Source organism: Nipponia nippon, unplaced genomic scaffold (genome assembly GCF_047370975.1).
Source record: "Nipponia nippon isolate SJK-2023a ecotype South Korea unplaced genomic scaffold, ASM4737097v1 scaffold_12, whole genome shotgun sequence".
In the NCBI taxonomy this organism is placed as follows: Eukaryota; Metazoa; Chordata; class Aves; order Pelecaniformes; family Threskiornithidae; genus Nipponia; species Nipponia nippon.
Window position 1 is genome coordinate 14945470 of NW_028262313.1, and position 25295 is coordinate 14970764.

Here is a 25295-nt window from a genome sequence, read left to right on the forward strand (position 1 = left end):
TTTGCGATGGGTGGAGGAATGACTAAGGGAGAGGAATTGGGGCAAAGAGCACAGCGATGGGGCAAGCAGAAGAAAAAACACATTTTTGTGCAGTTTGACTTAACCAGGGATGCCTCACTCCTGGTCTAAGTGGACAGCCCAAGGGGGTGGGTGTGGGACTGGGAAACTGGGGTTTTTTTTTCCTCTGGGTCCTTGGTGTATAATCGGTATCGGTTTGGATTCCCAGAGATTTATTTCCCAACTCACAGCACTTTATACCTGGCCATACATGTCTACAGCTGAAAAAAAAAAGGGCTGATCTCAAAGTGCACCCGACTGTTCATTATCCTTAAGGCGAGTCGTTCCCTTCATTAAATAGTTTGCGCAGCTATTTCACTGCCTCATACGCTACCATGTAGTTGGAGCCACAAAAATAGCTGGTGATGTAAAAGGTTTTGAAACCCTGGATGGGAATAGCTGCTTCTGCCATAAATGGCCAAGCCCTGCGCCAGCCACCGAGGGCACCTCCTGCCGATACCGCCGCTCTGCCGCTCCCTCCCTGTCACCACCTCGTACTGGCGAGGTGCGGCACATCCCGGGTCAAATGCCTGATTTAATCTCTGCTGCCACTTTCTCCCCAGCTCCTGCCAAGGAGAAAGGTGCAGGGCTCGGCCCTCGGCACTGCCCCAGGAGGGTTTGCCCTCTCTCAGCAAAACAAACCTCCCAAATGAGCATCTGGGCAGGATTTGATTGCTGCCAGAGCCGCTCTGTGCTGTTGGTGGACTCAGCTGCTCTATGCCATGCCCACAGCCAGCAGCAATCAAGCAGGCTCTTATTAAATTAACCTGCTAAGACACAGATCCTGCAGGGATGTTCAGGGAACGGACAGATGCTACAGGCAGGGGCCAGAAATAATTGCAACCCCATCTCACCAACGTGAGAGGCGGATCCTGCCCAGTGCTGTGTCCGGCAGGGAGGCAGGGCAGGCAGCGCCCTGTCCTGCAGAGCCAGCCCCGAGAGGTGCCAGAGGAGCATCCCCAAGCTCTGGGGCGGGGAGAGGAGCCTGGGGCATCTCCTGTGGATGACAGTGTGGGACTGCACCACCTCCTCACTCCAGCCACGGCGTGGATGCTGCCTGGCTGCTGCCTCTTGCAGGCTGTCCGTGCTGTAATTATCGACCAGCTCGCTGTTGTGACTCACTGTGTCTGCCCGAGCTACAAACCAGGCTCGTCTCTGCTAGGAAGCCTGCAGCAGCCTGCTGAGCGAAGGCGGCTGGGTAGATACGCAGCAGGGATAGCCTGGATTTCACCTAAGTTACTGCCTAGCTGGGCACATCGTTTGCATAAATACGTGCAAAACCAGCTTAAGATGTAGCGTTGTCTCTTCTCTGCCTCTTCCAGCGGTTTTGCTAATCCACTTTTTGTGCCTTATGGTGTTCAGCATGTAAGCTGCAGGGTAGGGACTGGCTCCTCAGGGCTCGTACGGCTGCCCGAGCACTGGGGGCTGCTCTCACATGCGGCTCTTTCGAGGGGGTCCTGTCGTACCAGTTGCGTAACCATAATGACAGCTTTCGATTTCAGCTCCGCCAGATTACAGTGAGATATGTCTTACGTGTTGGATGTGTTCACCTGGCCCAGACTCCTAATTCTGGGGCTGTTTCAGGCGGTACGACCTGCAGAGATACTTTTCTTCTTTGGCAGCTTTTCCTGCCAACATGGAGATGACTCAGAGGCAAATTCTGAAGACCTTTCTCAGAAATTTCTTATTTTTTGCCATCTGTCAGCTTTTAGCCATTACTTTAGTAGCAACAAAAGGCATGCTGGCACTTAAAAAATGGTAAAGGACATTTTCCAAAGCAATTACTGATTCTGGGGCAGAAGAGGGGCTGTGCTGAATTATAATTGAAACAACAAGGAGATTATTGGGATTTCTGGGAGGAGAAGCATCTCTCTTTGGTCCCCAGGCATGGTACCAGATCGTCAACCATTTAGAAAAGCTTGGCCCAGGAGCTGGTTGTTGCTGACAAGCAGCACCGCAGGGGAAGATGCTGTTGCTACACCCTGCCACGCTCACAGCCTGCAGCCCCTCACCTCCGCCCCAGCCCTCTCTCCTGGTTATCCCCTCTGATGCTTCATCTCCTGCCTGCAAGATCAGCATCCCGCGCCGGGGCCAGCAAGCGGGTCTCCGGGTGGTGACGAGTCACCGCTGCGTGCGAGGACGCTGGTGGTGCAGCGAGGAAGCTGGTTTCACGGCTCACTCCTCTTCCTATTTTCTCCAGACATCAAGCTATCTCCTCATTGCCCTTCACGGTCTGAGCTGATATAATCCGTACTGCAGTGCCTGGGAAGCGCCTCCAGGTATCGCTCACCGTATCCGTGTTGAGCTCGTGCCGAGCCGCAGCTCCATGGCTCCCAAAAAGTGGCCCGTCGTCCAGGCGCACGACACGATGCCAGCACGGCGCGCTCTCCTTGGGTACCAGCTTCCACGAATTTCTGCAAAGCTGAGGGGATGAGGCTGGCCTCAAGCTTTACCTTGTCAAATCACCAACATGTGTGGCAACCTCTCCCTAGAAATACATACACATACATATTTCAAAGTTTCTAGCCAACACTGTAGTAGAGTAGAACTGAAAATACAGCTCCTTAAGGTTCAAAAGCCAGAAGGCAACAGTGAACCCATAAACCAAACTTGTTGCCTTAAACCCCAAGTGAAAAGAAAGGAGGGGGAAGGTAAATACACCGTCAAGATATATTTTTAAGATTTGCGAAAATAAAGCAATTTTAAACTGACATCCAACAGAAGAGTTCCCATTCGCTTTTAAAATTTCATGGGTTTTCCTTTTTTTTATTATATTCCTGCAGTATTTGCAATTCAAACGCTACAGAAATGTGCAAACTTCTGCATGAAATGTGCTAGCAAAATGAAGCAGCCAACAATTAATTAGTGAGACTCTCTGCTTTATTCTCATTGCAGAGAGAGAGAGAAAACGTAAAATTCAGCCCAAATGGGGTATTGAGAAAATACTTTCATATGATGTTGATCTTAATAAGCAAAAATATTTTTCTTCTATTTAATAAATTATTTTTCACTTGACAATTGCCTCGTAGCAAAGTGACAAGTATTATCCCGAATCGTTAATTCCTCCGTGCGGACTCCAGCGCTGAGCTCATTAAAGCATGCTGAATCCCCAGGAGGGAGCTGCCAGGTTGTGCTCCCGTCCAGCGCAGGGTGACCTGAGACCATTAAAACTGCTGTGCAGTCTCATCTGCAGCTCTGCGACAGGCGGTGCCACCGAGACGGCCGAGTGCCTCGCTTTGCCGGCAGGACCTGGGTGCCTTGGTTTGGTGACACGGGGACGTTTCTGCTGAAATACTGGTGCCTCTTGCCCGGGGCAAGCTGGAGCATCCCTCCTGGTCGGGACGAGACGCACACACACACAAAACTGGGTCCTGGCAGCATTCATGGCACGTGGGAGCTACGTTTCCCAGGTGGGCAATGCCACCGTCACCAACTGCTGTGGGGTGGCACATCCACATGGCATGGCCTCACTCGCCCACTGACAGCACTCGCTTTCCCACCCATCGCTTTTCCCCAGCCTCAGCTGAGGACACACGTACACAACAAAGTCACCGGAGAGTTCATGTGCCAGGCACGTGTCCCCAGGTGGCTGTCATGAGGGTGGAGGCACGTCATGGGCTGAGATGCTTCTGGAGGAGATCAACCTGAGGAAAAGGCTTTCCAGACAAGTGCATTGGCAGAGCTGCAAGCAATGGCCGGCCAGGCAGAGCTTCTCCCCAGACTGCATTTGCAAAAAGCTAACAAAACTGTCTGCAAAGTGAGAACACGGCGAGCTCATTACGAGACACTTTACGAGCCTTCCTGGCAAGGGAGGCCGATGGTGCAAAGCTGCGTGTCCTCCATGCCAGAACCTGTCAGCTCCCCTGGAAGCAACACCTGGCCACTCGGAGGCAATCCAGGCACCAGCGAGGGTCTTCGCAACACCCCAGAAAGCTGCAGCCTGGATAACGTGTGGCATTCATCGTCGTCATCCAAGGGAGCCGAACCAGCAGGCCAGCTGCTCCAGGAGCCTGGCATGGGAGCTGAGGGGTTAAAGTGCTCAGCCAGGGAAGGTCCTTGGAGGAGAAAAGCACTGAAACTGCTTAATTAGAATATTCAGATTGGATGGGGTTGCAAAGCAGTTAATTTCTCAACTTGAAAAAAACAGAATTAATATTTGCCAGCCAGGATCAGAAGCAGCAGGGGCCGTCAACAGCCTTGCTGGGGCTCCCTGTGCTGGGGAGGACTCCAGAGCTCTCTGCCGTAATTGCCCGTGGTCTTTAGTATTTTGTTCTGCAGTTTAAGAACTTGCTTGAGTTCATTTTGTGGATAAAAGCCGGTGATCCAACCCCCAGCTGTATCTCTGCCTTCAGCAGCAAGGGGCTGCTGGCTGGTTTGTTTTTACAGAGCAGCTCTTCGGCGTTTCAAAGAATTTCCTAATTTGCACGGTCTGGAGAGGATCAAACCCGTGGCTGGTGAAAGCGAGCGTGGCTCTGCCGGGGCCAGCACTCCCTCCAGGCAGCCAGCCACCTCGCCATCGGACAGACGGACAAACAGAGCACGAATGGAACAGCCGCTCACGCCAAGGGTCCGCTGCCTCATTCATCCACAACCAGGGGCACCTCGACATCAGCAGCCCCCGGGCGAGCCCGGCTATGCCGGTGCTGGGGAGAGGACGATCTCGCCTCTGCCCTGTGCCACAGCAGACCCAGTGGCAGGTCCAACGTGGAGGTGTGGACTCGGGATCCTGCGGGGAGAGTGCTGAGGCTCATCCCTGGGGTAGTCCTCATCCACGGGCTGGCAGCTCTCCATGAGCTGGCCCATCTGCCTCATCCCTCAGGCTTTTCTCATCTCCTGCTTTTCACTTTTCTAATCTTCTCCCCAATATTTAATCCCATGCCAAATTCTTCCCCATCCTCTTAAAATTCTGCAAGTCTCTTAATTTTTTTTTTTTTTTTTTTTAGCTTGGCTGCGTAATTGCAAAGCGTTTCGAATCCCTCTGTGTTGAGTCTTCATACCTTGTGCCACCACTATGTTCCGATCACTTAAACATGAAGTCTTAGCACATTCCGCCTGCTTGACACAAATTTTTGCATGTTCTCTAGAAAGAAAATCATCCTCCATTAGCCAGTGCGTTGCGGTGAACAAGAAGGGACGGCACAGCAGGAGCAGAGGCAGCAGCTGAGTGTCCCCACCCTGTGCTGCGCCTTGAAGCGATGCTGATGTCTGAGCTGAGCTGGGGTCTCTTTCCCGGCAATATCTAGTTGCTCTTCAATGGCCACGAGCGAAAGGCTTTGACACCCTCCATCAGCACTGCACCAGGCAAGGGCTGGCACGTGGCCGGGCTGCATGGCCTGGCGGGGTCCCCTGCCGCCCTGCCGCCATCGAGGTGGCTGCCACCATCCTGGCGTCACCCACCGAGTCTCAGCACGATGGGAAGGGTGGGAAAAAAGCTGCTTCCCCATGCACAGAGACGTTGCGCCAAGAGCAGAGAAAATTGATCTGTGGCTGCTGAGCCTCTCTAGCGCATCGTGTTGCTGAAAGGAATAATGAAGCCCAGCCCTGGAGAAGAAAAAGATGGAAAGAAAATAAAAGCTTTCCCCCTCCGGCTGATTTCTGCCTGGGGTTGGGGCCCTCCCCGGGGACCCCACTGGTGGTTTTGGGAGAAGATGCGCTGAGGCCACTCTTGCTCCTGGGGCTGGTTCAGTGGTGGATCTGTGAGGATCCCACAAAATTTTGCTTTTCCAGCTCCTTCCCACAGGGCTGGAGGGAAGGGGAAGGGGGAGGGCAGCTGCCGGGGCCCCCAACAGGGCTGCCACGTGCACTCACACTGGGCTGGCCCGGGGGACGTCACCTGAGCCACAACCACAACTTGTCTCCTGTCCTTCTTGCAAAAGGCATGTCTGTCTGACAGACATGGGCCCTTGTGCAGGGCACAGGTTGGAGTTAGGAGACAAGGAGTAAAGTGTGAAAGTGCTGCTCAGGGGGCAGAGCAGGGCATGAAGGCGCTCAAGGGCTCCTCGCCCGCCAACGCAAGCCAAGGGCTGAGCTTTTCCCTCCGCAAAAGTGTGGGACATTTGCAACAGTCACCACCACCAGCAGCTTGAAATCTGGATCTAATACTCCATTGCCTCAATGATTACCAGATTAAAGGAAAAACCCATACCAAAAAAGGGGAGCCTGGAGGCTCCTCCTGCTCCCGGCAGCACACCCGGAGCTGGCCCGGCCCCAGCTTCAGCTACTTGCAGTCTGGGGGACACAAGTTTTGGCAGGCAGCTGCCAGCCCCATCCTTGCCAAGCTGCCCGACAGCGGTGGGCAGAGCTGTAGCAGTGCTGGGCACCCACGAGCAGGGGTGCAGGGGGACCACGGCATCCCCACGCTGGATGAGGAGAGCGGTGCTGTCCCCCCAGCCCCAGGAAAGCACTGCCAGAGGGATGCTGCATCATTTGGTGTCTGGTGGAAGATGCAGGCTGATGAGGCTGGAGGTGGGGAGAGGCAGAGGAGGAGCGAGGCAGCTCGGGCTGGAGCAGCTCTTCTCTCCCTGCTCCTGCCCGCATGCCGCAGCCCTGCGCCAGGACCGGCCGGGCTGGCTGGCGGTGGGCGTTCGTGACTCATTATCCCTGATCGCCATCCGATGACACATTTACTGCCAGCAGGATGGGCCTCCTGCCAGCACGGCAGCCCTGGAGCCTCGTGGGAGGGCGGCTGGGCTCTGCCAGCGGCTGTGCCGATGCAGACGGGCTGGGAGGTCACCGGTTGCAGCCCCGGGATACGCAGCCCCATGTGCACCTGCGGCTGGGTGGGTAATCGGAGCAGAGCAGGTCCCTCTGGCCTGGCAGCAAGTGCCCCGACACGCAGGGTGTGAGCGCAGGGTGCAGGAGCTGCATGGGCAGCGCACGGCAGGGTACAGGCGGGCCAGGGCTGAGCGCGGCAGCTCGCGGAGCCGGCCCAGCACCCTCACCCCCCACAGCACCCACCCCACTCACCCCAGCGTCCTGGCTCGTGGCACCGGGCCCACGATGACAAATGACTTTAAAACACTCTTTATTAAGTGAGAAATCTGACTCCGCTCCCCATGCCAAGCCCTAATACAGTGCAGACCTAAATACAGCACTAATGCGAAAGCTTAAAGGATTTCCCATAATTGAGCAAAGCTGGCAGAGGGGCGAGAGCCTGGCGGGGGAACTGCAGCCCACCTCCCTCCCCAGCACGGGCCACCCGCTGCCCAACCCCGCTGGTCCAAATCTGGCCACAGCCCCCACCCTTGGACTGTGCAACGGGGGGAATTAAAAAGACTTCCAAGGCTTCATCCTGCCCAGCCCAGAGCCCCATGTTGCTCTCATTACCCTCTCCAAAATCCTCTTGATTTATGCAATAGCACAACTAGCATCGCCACATGTGAATTCGCTGCGGGGCATGACGGGGCCGGGGGAGCAGGACCGGGCACACCCAGCTGCCAAAGCCCAAAGGATGCTCGGAGCAGGGGAGCTGCCGAGCCAGCGCCCGTTCCTCCCACACACCCCGACACCATGGGGCCAGGGTGGCTGCCAGCACCCTGCAGCCCAGCAAATACACGGACTCACCTTTGCATTACGCCCGCCCTGGCGCTGCCGCACACCGGCTCTGAGAACAGCAGTGATTTAACGGGCAACGTCCCGTGTCTCCTTACCGGCATGGCAGAGTGTGACCCTCGGGCAGTCTCACCCAGCAGGGCAAGATGGCCAATGGCTTTCATTCGGGCTTGTGTTTCTGCAGGGGAAACCAAACAGTATTTTTTTTTTCAACAGGAGTTTTCCAGAAGCCTTGCAAAGTCCCCACGAGCACCTTTGCTTCGGCGCAGACATGCGCACCCCAAAACACTACCCAGCGCCCCTTGACACCCCGGTGCGATCACCAGGAGCTGCTGGCTAGCGGGAGCCCTTCCAGGCATCTGGGTGCTGCTTCACTGCAGGCGTGGGGCCGGCGGGGCGAGCGGGGCTGCCGGCGGGGACACGGCCGCAAAGCCCTCCGCCGGCTGCCACGGCGTGAGCAGGACATACAGGAGCTGCAGCAGGAATGCTGCCACAGAGATCAGCTGTGGCATAAAGCATTACAGCAGAAGCCGCATCGATTACAAACACAAGCTTCGAGCACGCGATGGCTGCAGAGGGGAGGAAGGCAGCAGCTCCCTTGGGAAGGCGCAGATAACATTTACGAGCAAATAATTTACATGCACCATGGAGCAAAGCAGAAATACCTCTGTGCAACCCAGCTGCAGCTGCGAAGAGATAAATGGTGCAGCAGCATCGTACCATGGCCTCCTGGCTGGCTGCGGTGATCCTTGCTGCGGCAGCCGGCGCGGGTGTCGCAGTGCTGTCACCTAGGGGCTGGATTTACACCTTCAGATCCAGGGCAAGGGCAGTGGGAACAGCTGGGGAGAGGATGGAGCACGGTGCTGCTAAATGGACTGGCAGAGCCACCCTGAAAAAGGCAAAATGAAGATGAAAGGGCAAAGGCATTTGCAGAAACATCTTCCAGCTGAGCCAAGCCCGGCTAGGACCCCATCAGAGCCAGCTTGCTGGGCGCCTGCTCCTCCAAGCCCGTGCCCATGGCCTTCAGGCTGTGGCTCTTTCCACCTCTGTGCAGGTCCCTCTGCCCACAGACACCCCAGAGGATGTCCTGACCCTTCACAAGGATTGCTTTTTGGGATGCGCTGCCATTTCGGAGATGCACCCGAGGCAGGGTCCCAGCTGGGCTGGAAGGGGCACTGGGCACCCTCTGCAGTAACGGCGCAGAGCACAAGTGAGAGGCGTCAGGCCGTTCCTCGTGCGGCACCACGCTCTGGCACGACCCCTCCTGGGAAGGGCTAACTGTCTGCTTGTGCTGGAGACGATATTTTAGATCCACAACTCATCAGGGATTAGTCAAACATTTATTTCTCTGATCTCCTTTTTCTCATAATAAATAGATCAAAGTGATCTATTTATCCAGCACCAAGTCCAGATTGAATAAAAACTGGCTTTGGACCACAGAAGCCCATGTGAATATGGGGCAAGCCTTGAAAAATAGATTTTCCCCCCATGTTTCCCACTGAAGTTTCAACAGCCAAAGAGCTAAATGGAGATTTTTATTAAACTTGGCTTTCCTGCACAAATGTGCCCCAGTGGAGAGGAAGATAGATAGGCTAGGTGCTGTGATATTTCCAAATGACACATGCTGTAAATACAGTATCGTGTATACTTTGCTCAGATCCTTTAATCCAACTTAATCTATAAAGCGGTTTGCAGCAGCTCCTCCTGTGACTTCTACAAATGGACCCTGGGTAAAAATCCACAGCCCTGGCCCAGGGATGCTGTTCAGCCTTGAAACACAATTTAAAATCTCTTGTTAGGGCCACCCATGAATTTCAGTGCTAGTGTGGGACTCCCATCCCCACCACTCCCCGCGGGGATGCTTCTCCCGCGCGGAGCTGGTGTCTCCAAGCAGCCAAGGCTCAGCCCTTCCCGCAGCTCTGAGGAAAGCAGCCCTTAAAGCCCCTGTCCCCTTCCCGCAGAGAAAGCGAACCAGAGGAAAGCTGGCAATAAAAACTCGTGAGTGACCATTCAGGAGGGATCCCATCCTTCCACAACATCCACTGCCTAGAAAAGTTTCAGTTCTCCCTCTTTTTTGGCTTTAGAAACAATTCAGACATTTAATTGTGCCATCAGATGAGGCACGAGTCATTTATAGAAAAAAGCCATAAGTGGCCTTGACACACAAATGGAGTCAATTAACCTGCAAGAAATCAGGGAAACAGGCTGACGAAAAAGAAACACTTATATAATTCCTCCTGAGCTCCGTCTGTCTTTTCTCAAAGTCAATGGCTTGTCCTGCTAAAGGTGATGGGGAGGAGCGGTGTCTGCACAGCCTCCTCCTGCAGCGTGCCACCTCGCTGCACCGCTCCTGCCCCGGTGCAGCTCCAGTGGACCTGCATCCCCTGAAATACCGATTTTCAAACTCCTATTCCCACCTCCCCACCCCCCCACCCCGAGTCAGGTTCTTAAACTTTCTTGGGAAATGGCAACAATTCCTCCCATGCTGCATCCCCCTCCCTCGTCTTGGCACCAAACCCCTCTTGTTGCATGACCCAGGCTCACCCGTCACCTCGGTGTCCCTGCGTCGCAGCAGCCGGGGTGCCGAGGCCAGCCCGCTGCTCAGACGTTAGCAGAGTTAAGCTACTCACATCTTCAGGGGCTTCCCGATGTCCTCTTCTGCTGCTGCCCACCAGTTGAGCGATGCTGCAGCCCAGCATGGCCACGCTCCGCGGCTTGGTGCCTCCAGCTGGACCCAAACTGTGTTGAGACCAGCCCGTAAAAGCTACAGCTCTTAGGGAGCGAGCAGTGAGCTCAAGCCAGGTAAAGGGTAAAAGCCCCCTTTTACGGCAATGCTGTTGGCATGCAGGTGGCGACCAAGGTGGCAATGCCACTGAGCAACTTTCTTACCTCTAAATCTACGCAACATTACAGAAGGGACAAACAAACTCGGCAATAAGCAATTTTCTCTTGCAGAAGTCTAGAGCAAGCTTAGCCGTGGTTGCTCTGGGCCGCGGCGAGAGGCATCAGCAGCCCGCGCCGGCCGGAGGCGTGAGCCTGGCAAAGCAGCCCGGGGACGAGCCGGGCACTTGGAGGAGCTGGGGAATCCAGGCTGCCGCCAAAGGGAGCTTACTGTTGTATTATTGCACTGGGACGTTCAAAACGGTATCTGACACAAATGCTGAAAGAGAAAAATTAATACACACATCACTGTGCCACAAAAGCTGCAGGCCTTTGAATGATAGTCAATTTATTCTTCACGGTTATCTTCAAATGCACAGCTCTCATCTCCTCGCTAATCACATCACAGATAGGGTCAGGAAGGAAGCATGGAAAAGTACAAGCCAAGCATACCACATCATGTGTGTCTCAGAGGGTCTAAGGCACAAGAGAAACCAAAAGGCAGCATCTGGAAAGTTTTACTTTTTATTTTTCTAAAATACAAATGTCTTTCCTGTGTTAGTAACTTTAATATGATAGGCCGAATGCATCCGATAAAAAGGAGGCACTGGCTACAGAATTCAAAATACTGAAGGTATTTTCTGGAAAGAAATTTATTCTGTTGTTCTACACTTTAGATATAACATTGAATCAAATTCATTAGTTATTATTTTTACATCAGAACCTTTAAAGTTTGGGACTAATAAACTGGAACTTGAAAAGTTTTTAAAGTAAACTCCTATTAATGTGTAGATATGGATCCATAAAAAACATAACCAAGAATTTTATACACTTTATTAAAAGATCAAAAAATAAACAATAACAATATAGAAGTAACATACTAAAATGAGTAGCATTATGCACATTTCTAAAGCACGTACAAGCACTACAGCAATATAACGTGGCAAAAAGAAAAATAAATTCAAAGCGTACACCCTGTTGGTAGCAGTTGAGGGAATGAACTATCGTGTTATGGAACTGAAATATTGCATTAGCCTATGCCTGTCTGGATCCGATGATATTTTAATTTCTTACAATTCCACAGGGCTAACTGTAATCATTTGTATATGTTTTCTAAACTATACCATTAAATTGATATCTAATGTTTCCCTTACTTTGTTTTACCAGAAATGCCTATGAAAAGAAGAACGTGCTTCAAAAATCTACTTTACACAGTACAGTATAAATGTTTTTATATATTTAAATTAAAAATTTACAATTTAGGAGAACATTCTCTCTTTGATTTTAGTGATTGCCTAAAATACAATTCTTTATTTATAAAAAAAAATAGTGATCTGTTGTCAGGTGATATAATAAAGAGTGTGGGGGAGTCTCGGTTCGTTTTCATGATTTAAAATAAAAATATAATTAAAACAAAGCTAATCGGAAAGAAAAAAAAAATCCCATAATCCAATCTAAGAATGGTCTTATCATCCCCTCATCTGCTAGGATACAAAAGCCATGGCAACAAAATCATTTGGCTTCCACCACTATCAAATAGCATCTGTGTACAGTAATAAAGAACTGGAACCTTGTAATTCGGTGTCAGGTAATTCTCTCTGTTGTGTGTTTGGAAAAATAACTTCATTTTATTTAACAGTTGTGTTATTTTTGCATGTTTAAATATCTCATTTGAGAGGCATATAGAGTTTTGATGATAGAGGATGTCGGTAAAGATCACTAGCAAAGATTTTAGCAGTGTTGTCATGATCATGCTCATACCCCAAGGAAAAGAAGTTTGACCAGCTACGATTCATTTCACATAGTGCAAAATATTTTTCGCTCATAATCCTAGAAATGAGAAAGAGCTTGATTACAAAAATTGATTACGGAAAAGGGAAGCCTTAGTAGCACGGTGGCTAGAATTAGCTGATTATTCCGTATTAACATCTAGGTTGTTATAACCCCCATGAAGAGAGGCGACATCTGATTTTTTCCCCTGTTGTAAAGACACTGGGACCGCAGGATGGCACGGCTCCGATTCAGCAAACCGCCCACTTAGGCAAACCCCGCGGTGCAGTGCGGGCTGCCTGGGCACTCGCTGCCGTTGCCCGGAGTCGGAAACGCCGGGGATGCCAGCAGCCGTGGCCCAAGAGTGGGTCTTGCGCTTGGCAGTGACACCACAGCCCCCAACCCTGGAACGGGCAGGGAGACGGCAGCATCGGGTGCCACCACCCACCGGTTCTGCACTGGGGTGCTCGACTCATTGCTGGAGTCGGGACCAGCCTCACAGCAAAACCTTTCTGAAGCGAATCTGGGGCTTGGCTTTTGCAAAAAAAAAAACCCAAACTTGTTCTAATCAAAAATAAATGGGTCAGCGCAGGCACTTCAGCTTCTCCAAAATCCCCCCGGTCCTGCAGAGCCCTGGCAGCACCACCAACACAGTGGAAAGGGAACCGAGAGGCCGCTCAGCAGGCTGGGGACCACGGCTGTGCTCTCCTTTGGTGGCAGCTCAACGGGGCTCGTTAACCCCAGCCAGAAGCACCAAGCCGGCCACGCTGCCACGGTCAGCCTCCACCTCCCTGCCCCAACGTCCCTCTGGCAGCGCCGTCTGAGCGGGCAGCACCAGGCAGCGCTGCCACGGAGCTCTCTCAAATGAACGCCACGGCCGTCGTACAGCAGAGGACACCAGCCCAAGACAATACAAAACCGTCCCCGTCCATCCACTGCTCATCAGTCCCTTCTGTTTTGTTACCTTGCCCCAAAACGCTAAAAAAAATAATTTAAAAAATCAGCAAGTTGCAACATTTCAAATTCCCTCTGGGATTTAAAACACTCGCTGCAATGACAGTCACCTCTAACAGATAAACACTTCGGCTAGAAATAGGATTAGGTGCTAGGAAAAATGTGTGTGCGCCGCCACGGACCCATCAGTCCTAATAGCATTCACTGAGAACACAACCTATCAGAAACATGACCTAGGGTGTGTTTGAAAATGTAGGCCGATTAAAAAAGAAAAAAAGTAATTCAAATCTTTGCTAGTGACCTTACTAATTAATTAAGCACTGTTTCCCATTTCTCCGTGCTGCAGCTGGAGCTGACCTGTTATCAGTCTGCTGTATAATAAGCTATGGCAAACTACAAAGCTTTTACAACAGCAAAGCAACATCATGCTTTCAGATAAGTTTTATAGCAAAAAACTCCTCCTTTTCAAAGCCTTAGTAATACCTATCTCTTTTACAAACTTTTCCTGTATTATTACAGACTTTTTATATTCAAAATAAGTTCCAAGGATTTCTTTCGTGGACTATGTACATAAGTGCAAAAAAGGTGTGTCTCACACATTCGTACACTAACTGAATCAGTTTAACTGCAGCATATTTGTATCTTCAACACTGTTACGGGGTCATTCCACAATATTTTTTTTTCTTATGTACAGTTTTTGCGAATATAAATTAGTATTAAAATAGTTATATGCTTAATTATTTAGCCCTGATCGTAACTTAATCGTGTGAGTGCTCAATTTCTGGAGAAAAGAAAATTGCAGGCAGAGCTACAGTACTGAAACGGATTAATTCTGAATTCCCACCGCGTGAATGAACGTGAAATGAAAGCAAGACCGGTCGCTATGTCGTAAATACAGGCTGTCGTGTTTTCGAAGTGAAAATACTGTGGAATAACCCTTGCCACACAACAATTTCTACAAGCTATAAAACCTGACTCTAAATCCATGTGTTGTAAACTTCTTGACTGAAAAAGTGACCTTAAAGACACAAATTCAGCGTTCACATGGGACTTTGGGATTTTAAAAATATTCAATCATATCTTTATCTGACAGTATCGAACTGTACCTTTAACAAGCTCATACTGTTACACATCACTTTTAATTTACATGTGAAAATTTCACAAATAATGTATACAAAGGTAGCCATGTTGTAGTTTTGTTGCCATAGCAACAACAACTTAATATAATTAGTTAACAATGAATCTATCATTGTAGGAGTTACATACAAAGTTAATTTTGTTCTTAAACTGTAAACTATACAAACTAGTTATGGACTGTATTCTATACCTTACCATGCTTCAGTGTTGGTTTAGAATATAACTAAATGGGCTGAATACATGTATTAAAAATTTTAAACTTTCTCTAACTCTCCTTCAAAATTAAATTCATTAGTTACTAAAGATATCAAAAAAAGCAATAATGAAGACCTTAAAAACTAATAGTAGAGAAATGAAAATATATGACATGAATTAATGCGTTGTAGCCTAGTAACGATGTGTTGTAGATCTATTTACATTTGGATTAGGCTATCAACTATTTTTTTTTTAAAGTTATTACAGTCTTTAACATACAGTATATACTCTAAGGCCTTCAACAGGCACATGGTAAAATCAGGTCAATATCAAACTAAATCCATTCAACAGGAATGGGAAATTAGATTTTCCTCATAAATTTCACCTTTTTCAATTTTCATGTCTGTGAAATGTACAAGGGCTAAACAAAACGAGGACTCCAGTTTCTCAATCATTGTGTACCCGCGTGTCCTAGAGCTACTCTACCGCGCCAGCCAGCAGCCCGCGAGGTGGAGGAGAAGACATCTCACCAGGCACGCGCGTCTGCTCCTCTGGCCAGCTTGCACCCACGAGACACATACCCATCTCCATCGCCGCCTTGATGGTGGTGGCCCAGCTCCGGCGGGACGTCCGCCGCCACCGGCATGCCGTTTGGACCCCACCGCGGGAACCCGGAGCGCCGGCGCGGCCGCGGTTGGCGGCCAGCCCGGCGGTGCCGCCGTTCGGGAACACTCAGAGCGCGGTGTGAGACGGATCGATGGCAGAGAGGAAAAGCGCTTCGGGGTGTTCGGGAAGGGGGCCGGCGCGGGCTGGCCAGGGAGGTAACAGTTTCTAGAACATCGCGATGCAAAAATACACAAGTCAAAAATCATCAGCTAGAAATTTCCAACTAAAAAACACGGCTGATTGTGAAATCATGTTCCAAATTACTAAAAACACTGTATTTAACAAAAATAATCTTAATAGTTTTATGAATCCATTTTATTTTAAATCCCTCTTTTATTGTCTGCTTATGTTACAGTTTAGTAGTAGTACTTTTTATTGAAACTACTAACAACCTTTTTTCGTGAAAATGATCAATCTCAGCTTTCATTTTCCCTCTGCATGACCCGTTTTATCCAAGTTTCAGCATTTCTTGCATATTGTTTGCATAAGGCTGAGAGAAATGGACAAAGAGAAATAACTTTGGATAAATAAAAAATATAGGTTCATGGAAAGTGGGAAGCTTATAAAAATGTCACTAAAATTATATCGATTTAAACAAACTTACATACATCTCTCGTCAAATAAAGGATGATATTCATGCTTTTATGACATTTGTTTAGAGTCACTAACTAGCTCGGTGACTTTGTAATAGTCTATTAGGAAATTTATAGTCTGGCGACTGTTTTTTTTTTCTTTTCTTTCTTGAACAAAGAAAATTAGATCAAGTCATTGCACAACTAGTTTAAATAGTGCTACCTCAAAATGGCATTTTTGCCGAGATTGTTTTGAATTTGGTGAAGTTTAGTGCTTCAAGCTTTTCTTTCCTTAAACTCATTTACAAATTAACTCTAAATTTGCCAGCAATATAAAAACTGTTGTGGCACCTAATATAACTACCCTGAACATCCCTCATTGGACCTCTTTAATAAAAAATAATCCTTAAACGCTTTTTTTTTCAGTGCTTTAAATGTGACATGAAAACAGCTGTATTCTAGGTTTACATTCTATGCACATCTATGCCAGATGTTTAAGTCGATAAATAAAATAGGAGGTTACATCAAAGTGTCAAGATATACAAAAATCCATTTAGCACTGAAAAAATTCCAACCTCCTTGAACTCATAAAGCCATACAAGCTTGAATGCATCCTTTCTGGCTTAAGAAGATCAGCTCTGTTCTTTGTTGAGGCACTGGCACAGGTTGTGCAAAACCCATTTTTGATACACAAATAATTTCAAACAGGAAGTACTCAAATCCACTTTTTCCACTAACAATGTTATGGTTTTGGGAAACAGAAACTCAGTGGTGAAAAGAACAGGTCTGCGGTCGCCAACATAAATGAGAGTCACTGATTTCAGGCAATGCTGCTGCTTGTGAACGCTGATGGCTGGGGAACGTCTATGGACACAAGCGACTGTCAAAACACAGGGTTCCTAAAGGAGGGTCTTGGGTGGGGATGTTCTTCCCCCCCTCCTTCAGGGTTTGGTTCAAAGCCTGCTGAAATGAATGGAGAGATTCCTTCTGGTTCAAGGCCTTTTTGAGCTGGGCTCTTCAAAGGTTCTTGCTATGAATGAGTCTCCACGGGCAAAGGGTCAGAGCTTGCTCTGGGACGCACTGGCTGTGCCCTAGGTGCCCCTCCATCACTTGTGGTCCGTGGAGATTACATATCTAGCAAACTATCTGCGCTCACGCTGGAGGAGAGGGGGCAAGGAAAGTCTCTAACGAAGGCCAAGGAACTTGGAAAAGAAAAGAAAACCTGGTTGTCAGAATTTGGCACCCTACAGGACCACTGTGAGCTCGGGGTGGCCAGCCCTCCGGACACTGGGAGCTGGTCTCTTGCTTGGTTTCAATAACTCTTTCTCCTTGTATGGAGTTCATGGATTTACTGCAGCAAATCCAGCTCTTCCATAATGCCAATGATACTGTAGAGCTATGACAGGGATGAATTTGGCTGTATCCTCAACCAAAACGCATTCTGCAGCCAGATTGTTCAGCAACGCAGCATAACGACAGGCTGGGCTGTCCAGGGTGCACGGGCTGGAAATCGTTTTATTCGTGCGTGTGAAAAGGAGGTATTGAGAACTAGCCCTTGTTGTGCGGCAAACATTACTCTTGATCAAGTAGAAGGTGCCAAAATAAATCCACTGACCTACAGGAGCTGCATTAAGATGAATGTTTATCTACAGTAGAAAGCTCAGGCTGAGCTTTTTCCTGCTTTGTTACTGCTGTGTTTGCTTTAAAGGGCCAGAGATCACGGGGGAAAAAAATCACTCATTTACAGAAAATGGTGATTAAATAATCGGTGCACACTGACAAAATTTCAGGAAGAGCCGCATAAGATTTCAGGCCCAAATGTTTCACCATGCTTAGTGGAAACAAGCCCCCGGGCACGGTATTAGCCAGCTTGGGCTAAGTCATGGCTATGGGCCCACTCCAGCTCACGGCTGGCATTTGCTCCTCCAACGCAGTGAGTCTTTGCCCAACTGAAGCTGTCTCACTTCACCAACTATTTTTTTTTTATTTTGGCTGCACCATGAGAACAGCAAGAGAGATTGTGCGCCGTTTGCAGCTGAGAATGCACTTCAATGGACAACAGAACTGCAGAAACCCCTTGATGCTTACCACCGTCTGAGCGAATTGTTCCTGTCCCCTGACTGAGCCTGGGCTTTTGTGGTTTTTTTTTTCCAAAAGTTTCCAGAATCAGCTCATTGTATTGAAAGAAACACGGTGAACTAGACTAAAATGACAGCTGTCCTTTCATATCAGTTGTACTAAAAATTTGGAGACTCTATCTGAAGGCAAATTTTAAATGATAAAAGGAGCATTTAACACAAGCAACTTTAGCTGACATTAACAGCAAAATCCAGCAAAGGGCAGAACATTCCTGTGTCATGTTTTTCAAGCACATAATTCCTGTTTCCCACAATAACATTTTTAGTAAAAAACAAACAAAACCCCATAAAACCTACAGTATATGAAAACTTAAGACATAACAATAATGAAAAAATGGTATTGAGTATACTTGATAATGATGTACACTTTAAAACAAATCAATAGACTATGATGTAAACAAAACAGTAAGATAACACTTTAAAAACAAGACAAACATTTATCCATCGATAGTATACAGTAAACCAACAGTCCGCTGTGCAGATGCACTTATCAGGATGGTAGTCATAAAATGATTAAGTGTGTTAAAGTAATGTGTTATAAAAGTCTATTATAATTTTCTACTTGTATATCTCATATAACAGAGCGCTGTTTGTTAATTGTTTCTATAGTGCTTTTTTTTTTTTTTGACATTCCCATTGATCAGTTTTTGGTTAACATGTAGGCTGCAACAGGCTTACTGTAGAGGTGGTAGAGAACGATAGAGGGAAGAGGGGATATATACAGAAAGGCCATGCGCAGCTTCCCACCAAGAAGTCCTGGTGCTCCATAATTTTACTGTTCAGAATTTCAACATGGTCTGCTGCAGGGGAAAGAAGAAACAACAAAGAAAGAGTGAGAAGTTAGAGAGAGATACATCTATACTTTAATAAAAGTCATTCTCATAAGATGCATTTACATCCTTACTGTGTTGCCCAAGAGGTTGCCATTAGTATGTTGCAGAGAGAAAACATTTTATTCCCTTAATTTTCTGACTTAGGGTGAAATTGCTAATAACGCACTTGGTGTCCTCTTTAATCTGCACTTACGGCTTTCCATTTCCAGTGTGCTACACACACTGGCAAGACAATTAGTGAAAGAGGGAGGTGGGCAAATAATAGCCTTATTTTTGGACAGGATGGCAGGTAGAGAGTGACTAAGGAGAGGGCCAAAGGAATCCCTGACCCCTCTTAGCTCCTGTTTCCTTCAGAGAGAGCCACAGATAGTCACATTAAAATCTGATCCTAAGGAGCCATGAGCCAAAGGCAAATTGGGCCCAGAGACACAACACAGCCACAGAAACCCTGTGCTCAGGGGACACTCTTTTGGGAGCAAATCGTCTCTCTTGGGATGTACTCATGAAAATCCTCCCCTGAAGGACCTAACACTTGCCTCCTGTGGAGCCAGGCTAGCCAGCCTGGCCACCAGGACCTCATCAACCATGGAGGAAAAGAAAAACATCTGCCAGAGCAGCAAGTGTTTCAATTACCCAACTCCTACTCAGGGCAGCTTTGGGAATTGCCCCTCTGCACTGCAGAGTGCCAACCAAGGTCCTTTTCTGGCAAAACGCTTGAGCACATGCACAATTTCACATGCTCGGGTGGTAGCATGAAACAATGTGTCCTCGAGAGATCTGCCTGCCTCTAGTTTATGAATGGACACAGGGGGTAACAACCCAGAAATGGGATCAAAACACACATGCTGCTGCATGAAAACGGTTGCTGGTGGGTCTGCGAGCACTGGGGAACATAGCCCTTTTTTACCAGCCTCCAAAGGTGGTTTATGTCCCACAGCTGCGAGGTGTTAAGAGGACAAATGCTTCTGGCAGAGTGGTGGCTCACGCACGTTCTCACGCTGCCCTTGTGAAGAACAGGCTCCTTGTCTGCTGCTGACCCATGCCCAGTAGCCTGATCCCCAAGAAATCCCATCAAATTCAATATGTTGACCCTATTTCTTTCAAGCAAAGGTTTTTCACGGTCCTTAACCGATGCTTTGTTCAACAGACTGTGCCGTGCTCCCTCCTTAAAGACATATATCCCATGGAAGTTCCTTGCCTAGCCTGAAATCACTGACTATTGACAGCGTGAGTTTAAGCACACACAACCATAAAAGTGAAAAGAATTCAGAAAAAAGAAGTTTCCTGAAATAAATGCTGAAAACAGTCTCGAAGAGTTCAAGAATGAGGCTCTTCCAATGCAAATGATCTCCTTATCGGGTGGAACAGGCTGTTTTGCATGTGTTATGGAAACGGGTTAACATGTCAGGTGTCACGTCTGTCTGTCTGTCTGTTGTTTGGGAGAGCAGTACACTGTGTAACACAGAACATTTTCACTAACAGAGACAGCTTGGTGTTCACCCCCACATGAACAGGGGTCCATGGCCACAGCTAGCAGGTCAGTTATACATACGGTACTTCATTAAGGTCGGCAGAAATAAGGGCTACCACCAAGATGAGTAACTTCTGTCAACTGCTAAAGATATCATTAGGGAATTGCTTGCCAAATTAATTTCTAACATTTAAGTACTTGCCTGTAATACATGACCTAAGGAAGAAATGGGTTGCGTATCTGTATATACTAAATGGCCTGCATTGGGAAAATCTGGTGACCTCTTGTTGAATTGGCTGAACTGCTCTTTACTCTCTTGGGGTAAAAAAATACAGTGAAGAACTGAAACCCTCAAGGGATTTTCTCTCATGAACATCAGCTAATACTCAGAAAGAAAAGCAATGGAAAACTGACACTGCTGCTACGGCTGTGAAATAATACTCTGTAAGTCAAAGAAAAGGAGAAACTCCTCCATCATTCCCACTTAGGAAAACCTAGCAGCCTAGGGAAGCCCAGGATCTGCAGGTAGGGTGACGGATATGGTGCTTGTGGCATTCATCCTGGTCTTAAACACATACAAGGACCTCTGAAGAAACCCACCATGGGCCCCCACTGCATCTGAACAGCAGATCTCTGCTCAGACCAAGCCAGCCTTGCAGATGCACAGCAGCTGATGATGACCCAATCCTGCTTACCCCAGGAAAGGAAATATGCCACTAACAGCAAAAGAGAAGTTACACCTTTTCAGCTGACTCATCACCAGAGCAGTCTTTGCCATCAATAGCACAAATCCCTGAGGCATCTGCAGGCAGCTGGGAGCCGTGCAGAGCAAGAGTAACCTGTAAACACAGCCGTCAGACTCAGGGGGATGCAAGAAGGGAGGCTGCGAACACCGTAAAACAGGTACTTTAGACACAAGGAAACATTGCTTGTTATAGCCCATAGGGCTGGTCCGTATCTGTGCTGCAGCTGCTGAATTTCTGTTGAGTTGGCAGAGCCTGGAGCCGCTGGGGTCCCGCAGGCTTGGCCCCTCTGCCCGAGCCAGCCCCCCTTTTGGGGGATGCAGTGCCCTTGTACAAAGCAATCCACCTTAAAGAGAAATACCGAAAAGGAACTTACTGTTCTATCAGGAACTTCTACATCTGTGAAACAAACATGCTGCTACTCAGTTCATCTACTGATAACTGGGATATCTACAGCAAAAAAAACAAAGAACACAACACATTAAAACATTGTCTTGAGATCGAGCTGCTCATTCTGTCTTCAGTATCAGGTCAGTCAGTACATCAGTGTCTTATCAAACAGGATCCATTCCCAAGATGTCTTTATTTTGCCACACATTAAGTACAACATAGCTGCATCACCTCTGATGCCTTGTGGAGTACGTGGTGATTGTACTGGGATTTTAACTCCATAGACTACAAGTAAGACAGAAATGCCCTGAAACTATCTGGCTGAAACAGGACTCATACAGCCACAGAGCAATGCTGCACAGGAATTTCTGCTTTCTTCTCATGACCAATACGAGTATGAGTAAGACCTGCTCTACCTGAAAATAACAACAAAGCACAGAAAAAGACTAGCAATCCCTACTGCGAGCAGTAAAACACTGCCTAGGACTTATGCAGGCAAAACTTCTACTGAAAGCCTCGTGACCTCGCACTAGCAAAAGACTAGAGGATGCCCCCTGAGATATTACTGACATTCGACAGGGCTAACAGCCTCCTACAGAACAAAGTCACACCCCATTTTCTTTGCAATAGCTCTAAGCCTGAGAGCATGACAAATAAAAATGCTAAAATTAGTATTGGGGGGGGAGGGAAAAAAAAAAGTGTTTGAAATGTCTCTGGTCTAACTGGGAAAAGTTGTGGCACACCAGATTATCAGGAAGCATCACTAGGACAGGTTGTGCATATACAGTTCAGGACTGGTGCGGAAGCAGCCATCACAACTCGGTATCTTCAGAGGAAAGTTTTGGAGAGAATCATGGCTCGGCAGACATGCATGAAATCCTGTACACTTATGGCAGTGCTACAACGGCACGTACTGCACATCCAGAGTCATTTCTGTAGGGATGGGTGACGTTATTGGTGTAAATAAGCTTCAGACTTCATAGCTTTGCCCCCAATTTTTGGGTTTTGGTTGGTTCGGGTTTTTTTAGTTGTTTTTAGAGTCCGATCTTGTGGTGGGGGGAGGCCGCTTTGTGTTTTCACTTCCACTTTCCAGCCAGGAGAGGACATGCCAAAATACCACAGGGAAGGATGCTCAGGGTGGTATTTCTGCTTGAGACTGAAAGCAGAAGTGCTGCAGGTCTTGCGCGAACAGTATGGTCGGGAGTTTTACAGCCCAGTTTTTCAGGACCCAGGGGGGTGTTGTTTTTGGAGAAGCGCCTGCACCCCTGCCAATCGCCCATCCCTACTCTCCGGTCGGGCTCGCTGCCCATCCCGCACACAGCAGGACCGGCTGGCCCCCTCACCGATCCCCGGACACACACACACACACACACACACGCTGCCTCTGCGCACCCGAGCCTGCACCAAGCCGAGCGGGTCGGGAAGGCGCTCGGCCCCGCGCAGGATCTGGCCCTCGCCCGGTCCTCGAGATCTGAACACGTGAAAGAAAGCCATTGAAAGGGCCAAACCTGATTGGCGGTAGCTGTTGCAGCGAAGGGGACGCTGGTGGCAGGAGTTGTTGCTGCAGACACAGTGGTGGGCGTAGCACCGTGCATCATGGGCACTTTCGGAAGGGAACCATGGAAGCGACATACGGGAGGGTGGAGCGTATATATTTTTTGGTTGGTTTTTTTTTTTTTTTTTAAATGTAACCATGGCAACATGTGGTGGATTTGGGGGCGTGGCAGGAATCACAGCAACAAGCCATGTGACATCGTCATGAAGGACACATCGGGGCGCAGCATGCAATCACAGTGCAAAGCAAGACAGCGTTGGGAAAAAAAATAAACAAGAGAGAAGGGGAAAAGCCAATTACAATTATAATTAAGGAAAAAACCAAAACATTCTCAACACTTAGTACATTTATAAGCAGAACAATGATGTATTAGACTCCGAGGGCCAAATTTCCAAAGGGGGGAGAGGGCGGGTGTGCTAGCAAAAGCCCACATCAGCTCGCACCCGTGGGGAGTTAGACACAGCCAGTGCACGTTCCTTTGGGTGGGGACATTTTGGCAAGCGCACCCTCCCGCCCGCCTGGGAAAGCTTGTCCCCTTCCCTCCCCACCCCGTCCCCGCCAGCAACCAGAGGTACATGATGCACTTTGCAGCGGCTGCCGCAGCCCTTTCACCGGGTTTTCTTGCTTCTCTCTAGCGGGGACAATGTTTCGGCACGGGACAGAGCTTGAGGCACGGCAAACGAGCGGCTGGCAGCCCGAGCTCTCTCCGTACAAATTCAGTGTGCTTCCTTTCCACCCTAATTCTAGAGGATTTGGCAAAATTCCCCTCTTGCGGGGTGTGGGGGGGGTGGAGCGGGGAGGGGGCCGAGAGGGAAAAATACATGAATGCATCTGAACAGCTACAATTTGCAGAAAGAGCATCCCAAAGGGCAACACGGCAGCAAGGAGCTCGGCAGCCTCCTGAAGCTGCGCGTCCCGCAGAGCACAGTGCTGGAGAGGATGCTCCAGGTCGCACACAGGCATCCCCCAAACCTGGGGGGGGTTTGCGGGTCCAGGGAGCCCGCAAACATGCGGCAGGGAAGCAGACTTGCCTTCCTCACCACCCCAGCAGACACAGCCGGCCCCGGCAGGGAGCATGCGTGCCTGCAGGCTGGACACACTCCAGCCATGGGATGTGGGAGCACGTGAGTTGGGCGTTCCTACAGGCAGAGGTGTGTTTGAAGGGCTCAGCTCCCCGTCATGCAAGCGGTGTGTCCTCTCTGTGCTATAGGGATGGGGAGGTTTGAGAGCAGAGTGCTTAGCCATTCCTGCCAAAGCTTTCAGACCTGCTCCCCAAAAGCCCTGCACCCTCTCCCCAGGGCTCCTGTTCCCACCTTCTCCCTCTGGCTGAAGCAGGCACACACCTGGATGCTGGTAGTCTTATATAACCTTGGTTGGAGGTTGAAAGCTCAGCTTTCACCCACCTTGCTGTGCCCAGCAGCTGTAGACAGAGGGAAAGGTCCCTCAAAGACCTGCACAGGTTCCCAGTAAGACCCAGATGCTGAGCCTGAACATACTGGATCCCTGCAGCAGCAACGAGTACGCACTCAGCCCTGCCGCCTCACTGCGTCCCACCTGCACCAGCAGTGGTACCTCCCTACGGTCTCTTGTACCTGCACAGCTGATGCTTCTTCACTAAAGAGATGAATCTTCAGCCAGTCCACAGTCTAAGCCCTGCTTCTCTTGCTGTACAAGCAGCGCCCTGCTCTGGCAGAGGGGCTGACCCCAGATGTGTTCCTCCTTAGCACGCCTTTATTAAACCAGTCTCCTAAAATGTCCTCAGAAGGACAACCGAAAATCCAAACTCTAATCCACCTGATGCCTGTTACAAAAAAATAAACCAACAGGATCCTCCCATTGCTATTTCCTTTTGGTGGATGACTTAAATGGGTTGTGAAGACATTTAAGTGACAAATTTTTGTCTCTGCAGCAGAACTAAATAGGGGTGGGAACACATCACCTTGGGTTTTCTTATTAGTCACATGAAACACTGCACTGCACAGAAATTAAAAGGCATACAACCATTTAAGCCTCAAAGAAGACAGCGGATAGACAGTCACACCACTCAGCCACCCAGGTTCTCACTGATGCATACTAACTTGCTGTCTCTTTCAGATTAGGAAAAGTTGAGAAGTTTGTGTAGAAAAACCTACCAACGCTTGCAGTGGGTGTCATGCACAGAACTGACCCTGCACACCATGCATTGAAGCGTGGAAAGATGAACAAAAGGGATATTTCATTAGTGAAGCTTCAGTGTTAGAAATCACTTTAACTAAAAAGCAGGTATTCTCTTTGCAGCATTCAGTATTTGAGCACATGCAAACAGATTCTGCATATTGGTATATAAATAGTTTAAACTCAGTTTTAAGAGATCATAGCAAACCAAATTAATTCTTGAATTCTT

At 48.7% G+C, this 25295-nt stretch overlaps 1 protein-coding gene and 1 long non-coding RNA gene across 15 annotated transcripts in view; both read right to left on the bottom strand.

Moving 5' to 3' along the window:
- Positions 1-5482: 5482 nt before the first annotated feature.
- Positions 5483-8643, bottom strand: LOC148056719 (uncharacterized). The gene is made up of 3 exons (XR_015702690.1): positions 8329-8643; positions 7621-7786; positions 5483-5598 (listed from the first exon to the last, which is right to left on the bottom strand). It is a non-coding gene; the product is annotated as an uncharacterized LOC148056719 (long non-coding RNA).
- A 2352-nt stretch (positions 8644-10995) lies between these two features.
- The window catches only part of MBNL3 (muscleblind like splicing regulator 3), a 97589-nt gene continuing 83289 nt past the window's right edge, over positions 10996-25295 (bottom strand). For 8 of the 14 annotated variants that reach the window (XM_087748988.1, XM_087748998.1, XM_087748987.1 and 5 more), the window contains 4 exons: positions 25045-25080; positions 22866-22960; positions 21344-21417; positions 18530-18720 (listed from right to left, as the gene is read on the bottom strand). In XM_087748988.1, coding sequence (XP_087605114.1) covers positions 21361-21417; positions 22866-22960; positions 25045-25080 — 188 coding nt within the window. In that variant the 3' untranslated portion in view covers positions 18530-18720; positions 21344-21360. Of the gene's footprint in view, positions 18721-21343; positions 21418-22865; positions 22961-25044; positions 25081-25295 lie in introns of all 14 variants that reach the window. The other 6 variants (XR_015702687.1, XM_087748991.1, XM_087748992.1 and 3 more) reach the window with 6 other exon arrangements.